Genomic DNA, 8,093 nt, shown 5'->3' with positions numbered 1-8,093 from the left:
CCGCCCTCCCCCCCCCCACCACCACACACACTATTAGACATGTGCAAAGACTAAATGAACTGAAACTAAAAATGTTTTCATTAGTTTCGTCAAACGAAACAAATTTTTATGCTATTTGGTGCCGCCATCCTGGAGGCGGGGGCGCATGACGTCACATGACGCCGTACGTGCGTGGCATAAGGTGACCTTACACGTATGTTGGGGGGGCACAATTTTCTGTTCTTGCCTCGGGCGCAAAAGGAGCCAGCTACGGCTCTGCACCATTCGCTCAGCTGAATAGTCAAGTTCAGAACAATTGTGCCAGGACTGGTGCAGTCACCACCTTGCTGCCGGTCAGCAGTATACGGCCAGCTCAGTGATGATCCCATAAATTCCATTCGAGTCCATTCAGGGATACAGGAAGTCTTTGGGGTATACTGCCACCTACAGGAGGATGGAACAATGACACACAAAAAGACTAGGCGGGTATTTTTTGGGCTGAACTGGATTTTTTCAGGCTGTAGGCGGCAGTATAACCCAAAGAGTAAAGACTTCCTGTGTCCCTCAATGGACGAGGAAGAAAGGGTTTTCCTTGTGCTTCCTATTGGATCAGCTGATTATACGATGCCGAGTTCAATGGCTATACCCGCACAATGCAACAAACTCACGCTGTCATATTCCCGTTGACGTAATTCTGGTTCAGGATCCGGGCCCAGCACCCGCCGCCGACCTCGTCGTTGAATGTGCTGTAATCTTCCGAGGACCAAAGTTTCTTCCCCGTGGAAATGGCGTCGGAAACCGTAACTGTGCCGGGGTAATGGGCTCTGTAGGAGGACGAGCGGAGTTCCAGATTAGCTTAAAGAGGACCTGTCATTCAGAAGCAGATAAAATGCTGCCAATTGCCAATGGGGAGTGTAGGGAGCATGGTTAGTGGGGGGAGGGCTGACATCTCATGAAGCGAAGATGTCCAATGATGTCAGTTACAAAAACACACAATGGGAGGAATATATCAAATACGGAGCAGACAAAAACGAGGGGCAGCTGCCCAGGGCAACCAATCAGCTTCTCTCTTCAGTCTGTTCAGTTAAGATTTGAAAATGAAAGAGAGAAGCTGATTGGTTGCCGTGCGCAGCTTCTCCAGTTTCGATAAATTCCATTCAATGTATTCTGAATCACCGGTTCCTTTGTATGAGCGATATAAACTCCATGCAAAACTAAATTCAGGAATCAATAAGCCAATCGTAATGGTCCGTCCACTGCGTACGCCTAACGCACATACAAGGCTCAGCTCAGAAGGAGACCAAGAGATTTTCGGATGGGCAAATGTTTTGCATTAACGGGGTCTGAGGTCTAATTTCTATAATGGTTGTATCTGCATGGAGTTTGTATGTTCTCCCCATGGTTGACACGGTTTTTACACAACCCAAATATGTACAAAGGGGGACAAAGTCACATAAACCGGCTCTGGAATGTAAAGTGCATGTGAACTCCTCTGCATCAGTCTAAATGTTCTCTGTACAGCACTGCGGTATAGGTCAGAGCTATATCAATGTATAATAATAGTGTGTGACTGTGGGGGGGAGGGGGCATTAGAGTGTAAGCTCCTCTGTACAGAGACTGATGTGACTGGCTCAGTGTTCTCTGTACAGCGCTGCGGTATATGTCAGAGCTATATAAATCGGATTTAATTTTTCTGACTGTGATGAGGATGAAGATTCCAGAATACGGAAACATTTCCGGATATTATAAAATGTTTCTTTATATTGCGTTGTGTTTAGTTTTCCTTAAAAGAATAAACATAAAAATAACAATTAAAACGTCCCAGCCGGAGATGGAACTTTCCCGACCCCTCCCAGATCTTCCCTCACTTCCTGTCCAGGTGAAGGATGTCACACAGAACAGGAAGTGAGTGAAATCCCTGCAGCAGGGATTCCTCACTATTCTAGGTTTGGGGTTTTGGGGGCGGAGTTGAGCTTTGTGTGACTGGTGGTGAGGAGCGGGGAGAGGTGAGTGAAGAGCAGAGTCCTACCCTATCACATCGATCACCCTGAGGAGTTCCGTGTCCCGCACCATCTGGTACGCGATTGGCTGCCAAAGATTATCGCTGGCAACGATCCGCACCCGCTCCAAACCAAACTTATCCAGAGTGTAACGCAGCAACTTGTGAGAGAGAGAGAGAGAGCGGAGGAGGGGTGAGAGGAGACGTGCACCGGAGGACCATGCCTACCGGGAGCTTGGTCTCAGGAATGGAGGACACACGTGACTTCTGATAAAGCGGAACCGTACAACACGACCTTCACACCCCACCGATCCCATCACCCTGCGAGGGGCCCGTCCATCCCGCCAAACTACACCGGACTTGTTCTGTAACTTTTCCAAGCCAATTCTTCAGATCTAATGAATGTCAGGAACTGGGGTATGTTCCTGGTATGGTGGGGGTATAAATGTTGGGGTATGTTCCTGGTATAGTGGGGTATCAGTGTTGGGGTATGTTCCTGGTATGGTGGGGGTATAAATGTTGGGGTATGTTCCTGGTATGGTGGTGATAGAAATGCTGGGGTATGTTCTTGGTATGGTCGCTGGGGCTTGCTGAGAACACTTCCTGGGTCACACGGATGATATTCCAGCAGCGTTGGACTATGTAAACGAATATATAATGAGGAGGACGGTCAGGTGACAGGAAGTTGTACAATTCCGCTTTAAATGGACACAACATGCAGCAACATGGGACAGCAAAGCAGCACAAAGCGGGGGAACACGGACAGCAGCAAGGGATTCTGGGTAAAATATAAGAATCTAGAGCTGTGAATATAAAAACATAAAGCAGATGTAATTCCCGATCACTGAATAACATAATGAAGCATTAAAGCTGAACTCCAAGAAGATAGATGCAGATGAATGCAGCGCTGTAATCATTACATTAATTTTATTTACATGCAGATAGCTGAATTAGATTCTGTTCATCAGAGCTCAGACTGGGGAGGGAGAAGCAGCACAAGGAGCCAATCGGTTGCAAGGAGCATGCTGACAGGAGGAGAGAGCAGAGAGATGGGCTCATCACTTTTCTGCTTCTCCTTTCACTGTCCAGCCCCTGGGTGGGGGAGTGATAAGACCAGAAAAAAAAAAGGTTGAAATTATTTTATTTTTAAAGAACGCCGATCATTTATGACGCGCGGTGCTCAGCGCAGACGAAATCTCCTCCAGTTTGGGGTTTCATCTCCTTCGATAGGAAACTGAATCGTCACCTGACCGCGTTCTGTAGATGATGGTGGACTGTCTGCTCTGCGGCCCTCGCCCGTACATCCCCCCCCTGTGACCACTCTGGTTTTCTGTGAACGCCCCGGATCCCCAAAAACACCTCCGTGATGGCGGTCACAAAGGTCGAGGTGTAAAGCCCAGACAACCAGAGAGGAAGCGGGTCCGGTGTGCGAGAACCAACCGTCACTGCGGCTCGGAGCCGATCCATTAGGTTCACCAACTCAGTTGTATTCACTGATACATTGTAACAGGTTCTGAGCCGCAAACACCACCCGAAACTGATACAATGTCCACGTGATCGGACGCACCTGCTTGTTGAAGGTTGCTTTTCCTATTTTTAGCAAGGTCCATAAAGACATGGAGGGGGGAGTTTGGGGGGGAGGAACGTGACTGGAGAGGTGGAAAAGTTTGTTAAGCTAAACAGTTTTATTTTTGTTGGCAAGTTTAGCAGAATATATTATCACCTCATCCTGCGTCTTTGCACAGTGTCCTGCTATCAGCAGCATCTTGGTGTGTGGGCAGATAGTGTCAGGACACCAGACTAAGGTCAGCTGACCACATAGAACCGCCACAATAGGTTATTTCCCCAAAATAGAGGTTTCGATTTGATTAAAGTTTTTTAAAAATAAAAGGTACATTTGGGCGCGAGATTTTGTGGGCACAGATCATTAACCATTTCAGCGCTGTGATAAATATTATTGGATGATTTGTATTTCCGCGCCGGGCCAGAGTGGGATGTGTCTAATTACGCAAATGTGGCTTTGCTTAAAAAATGAATGTAACTTGTTGTGACGTGTAGTACGCTGCCTATCGTACGGCCCAACATATGCCGAATAAATCTCACTCACGCCAAGGACACAAATCTCTCTGTTCCTGGTTTTCTGCGAGTTCTGGTATTCCTGCCAGGACACCGGCCTGCACAGAGTCTGGAGACGTGGGTGTTCCTAGACAGGATGTATTTGCATGTAGATGACCCTAGAGGATACCCATGTGTGTTGATGAGCCTCCATGATAAAAAGATCTGAAATCCAATGAAAGAAGAGGGGGCGGGGCCAGGGATAGTCCAGCTGGGGACGAAAGTGCTAGATGATACTGGACGTCCTCCAGCCAGGAAATGAGGCGGAGCTCTATCGGACTTGCTGCAGCTTCTAATGCACATTGTGAGAAGCTCCCAGTGTGCAGGAGAGGAGCCGGTACAACTGTGCAAGACTGAAGGGAAGGCCAGATAGAAGACTGAAGGGGAGGACGGAGGGCAGATAGAAGACTGAAGGGGAGGCGGGAGGTCAGATAGAAGACTGAAGGGAAGGACGGAGGTCAGATAGAAGACTGAAGGGAAGGGAAGGACGGAGGTCAGATAGAAGACTGAAGGGAAGGACGGAGGTCAGATAGAAGACTGAAGGGGAGGCGGGAGGTCAGATAGAAGACTGAAGGGAAGGACGGAGGTCAGATAGGAGACTGAAGGGAAGGACGGAGGTCAGATAGGAGACTGAAGGGAAGGACGGAGGTCAGATAGAAGACTGAAGGGGAGGACAGAGGGCAGATTTAGGCCCTTCCCCCTGACAATGCAGAGCCACTCCCCCTGTCAACATTTGACAGGGGTGGGGTTTTACATTGAGGAGGTGGGGCTTAATCCCAGACAGGAAGCAAGCTGATGCTCCATGCCCGGGACAAGGATCCACAGAGAATGATTTATAGACGACCCCCAGGTATATGTTGGCACCACAGGGCTGGCACAGTGTGAAAATCATATCTGTAGGATGAAGACACGGCAATGCTCCTCTCCTCATGAACTGTCTGCAAATACATCCCGAAGAGGAAGCTACAACCAGAGAAAACTCTTTAGTGAGAATGTCATCATCCCCGTCCTTACGATTCACTTACCCTATGACCTGCACGGCATCGTTAAGATAGGGATCAACTACCATGTCACGGGCTACTTCCCACTGTCCATCCGCAGCGATGATGCCGACGTTGGTCAGACCGAGCCTGTCCAGGGTATGGCGGAGAACCTCAGGGACAGAGTCAAGACGTCAGCTATAATGGCCGCCACATTGTAACAAACCTCCACCATCAACCTTCCGGGACGTGCGCAGCAATGTGAAAGAGCTTTTACCTCCCCAGCCCCCCCTTCTCAACGCCCCCATGCTGGTCCTCTTCTAGTGGTCTTATTGACCAATAGAGTCTTGAAGAAGGAAGGAACACCAATCTCAAAAATCCACTTGGCCCTCCTCCCTATGGGTCATTGTCCAAATCAGTCCCATACAAGGACCAATCGGGGCCTCTATCTGCCTCCATCGATGGTCCCAACATGCAGTTTTCACCATAGACCGTAATGGATACGCTGTATACTACCTAATGGGGGGGTGTCAGGGGGCGGGGCCAATACTGTATAAGAGAAGTGCCACCAGCACACCAAATTCCTTAAAGGATTCTCATTTATTGAAGATTTGTGTCAAATACACGAGCGCTTTGAGGGCCACGCAGGGTCCCTTCACCGGGCACATCGCTATGCCTGACGAAGGAACCCAATACTGGCTCAGCTGCTACGGTAACTGCACTGAGGATCATTTTAGATAGTAAGCTCTTCGGGGCAGGGAACCTGACATATTACTTATGCTGAAATTGTTGGAGTAGCAAATCCCGCCTTCACCCCAAAATCTTTCCACGGATTCTAAATCCTGCTGGTACAATTACCCCGAATCTGCACTCGTATTACCTCCTCGCAGCTCCCTGAACACCGGGAATACTAAGGGCCCGTTCACACCAGCCACAGTGCGTTCTGGCACGAACGCACCGGAGCGCATTGCGGCCGGCTCACTTTGTTGTGGGGCGTGGCGGAGCATTGAAGTGAATGACACCGCAGCCACGCCCTCCGGCCGCAATGCGATTGGCCACACGGGGACGCGTGGAACATCAATGCCTGCGTTCCAGTCAGAAAAGATACGTGCCAGCGGCATTTGTTCTGACCGGACCGCAGGCATTGATGTCCCTCGGGTTCCCGTGCGGCCGGAGGGCGTGGCTGCGGTGTCATTCACTTCAATGCTCCGCCACGCCCCACAACAAAGTGAGCCGGCCGCAATGCGATCCAGTGCGTTCCGCCCGCAATCGGGCTGGAACGCACTGTGGCTGGTGTGAACGGGCCCTTAGCGAATGGAAGAAGATAAAATCGGGTGGTACTGCAGTCCACAGAGCTATCATACTCACATGTTTCAAGCACCAGGTGCTGCGGAGGGAGGAGTTTAGGCCAAATACAGGAAGGAGGTGGGGGGGGGTGGGTGGATCTCATTGATTGGAATAAAAATCAAAAAGGTGAAGTTAGTGGATTGGTGGAGTTCCGCTTTAATGTCTACAATGATTTCATCACACGGAGCAGAAGCCGGGGAACACGCACACACAGAGCACAACCCAAATCACATGTCACGTGTTCTCACCTTTATGTACTTCACATCGAAGGCCCGCTCATTCCATATCTGAGACACGGAAACATACAAGTCTTCATTACTGTGAGCCGACCGCAAGAGCTTACACTCTAATGTCCCCACCATAGACACTGACACTAATATTATACATGTATATAGCTCTGACATATACCACAGCGCTGTACAGAGATCACTGAGCCAGTCACATCAGTCTCTGTACAGAGGAGCTTACACTCTAATGTCCCGTCCCCCCCACAGTCACATCCGTCTCTGTACAGAGGAGCTTACACTCTAATGTCCCGTCCCCCCCACAGTCACATCCGTCTCTGTACAGAGGAGCTTACACTCTAATGTCCCGTCCCCCCCACAGTCACATCCGTCTCTGTACAGAGGAGCTTACACTCTAATGTCCCGTCCCCCCCACAGTCACATCCGTCTCTGTACAGAGGAGCTTACACTCTAATGTCCCGTCCCCCCCACAGTCACATCCGTCTCTGTACAGAGGAGCTTACACTCTAATGTCCCGTCCCCCCCACAGTCACATCCGTCTCTGTACAGAGGAGCTTACACTCTAATGTCCCGTCCCCCCCACAGTCACATCCGTCTCTGTACAGAGGAGCTTACACTCTAATGTCCCGTCCCCCCCACAGTCACATCCGTCTCTGTACAGAGGAGCTTACACTCTAATGTCCCGTCCCCCCCACAGTCACATCCGTCTCTGTACAGAGGAGCTTACACTCTAATGTCCCGTCCCCCCCACAGTCACATCCGTCTCTGTACAGAGGAGCTTACACTCTAATGTCCCGTCCCCCCCACAGTCACATCCGTCTCTGTACAGAGGAGCTTACACTCTAATGTCCCGTCCCCCCCACAGTCACATCCGTCTCTGTACAGAGGAGCTTACACTCTAATGTCCCGTCCCCCCCACAGTCACATCCGTCTCTGTACAGAGGAGCTTACACTCTAATGTCCCGTCCCCCCCACAGTCACATCCGTCTCTGTACAGAGGAGCTTACACTCTAATGTCCCGTCCCCCCCACAGTCACATCCGTCTCTGTACAGAGGAGCTTACACTCTAATGTCCCGTCCCCCCCACAGTCACATCCGTCTCTGTACAGAGGAGCTTACACTCTAATGTCCCCACCATAGACACTGACACTAATATTATACATGTATATAGCTCTGACATATACCGCAGTGCTGTACACAGAGTCCTCCTCCCTTCATGTCACTCACCCCAACATAATCGATGTCCAGGTCATGGTACTGTTTAGCGCCGATGATCCAGGAGACGACGTAATTGGCGGTGACATCCGGGAAGTCGTACGGCCAGTTCTTGCCGTTACCGATCCAACCCGGGAATGCCCAGGGCAGACCTGGGGAGTAACGGGAACATTACCGACATCAAAGACCAATCAGCTTCTCCACTGTAATCAG

General features: G+C 50.2%; 1 protein-coding gene across 1 annotated transcript in view; it reads right to left on the bottom strand.

Annotated features, from left to right (window-relative positions):
• GALC (galactosylceramidase) overlaps window positions 1-8,093 on the bottom strand; it is a 22,845-nt gene that overhangs the window by 9,556 nt on the left and 5,196 nt on the right. The window contains exons 4-7 of the mRNA XM_018563353.1: window positions 7,893-8,032; window positions 6,669-6,707; window positions 2,009-2,139; window positions 648-803 (exon numbers count right to left, since the gene is read on the bottom strand). Coding sequence (XP_018418855.1) covers window positions 648-803; window positions 2,009-2,139; window positions 6,669-6,707; window positions 7,893-8,032 — 466 coding nt within the window. The remainder of the gene's footprint in view (window positions 1-647; window positions 804-2,008; window positions 2,140-6,668; window positions 6,708-7,892; window positions 8,033-8,093) is intronic.

Source organism: Nanorana parkeri, unplaced genomic scaffold, assembly GCF_000935625.1.
Source record: "Nanorana parkeri isolate BGI_ZX_2015 unplaced genomic scaffold, ASM93562v1 scaffold658, whole genome shotgun sequence".
Lineage (NCBI taxonomy): Eukaryota > Metazoa > Chordata > Amphibia > Anura > Dicroglossidae > Nanorana > Nanorana parkeri.
Note: the sequence above shows the minus strand (reverse complement) of the source record. Positions and strands in the feature narration are given on the sequence as shown.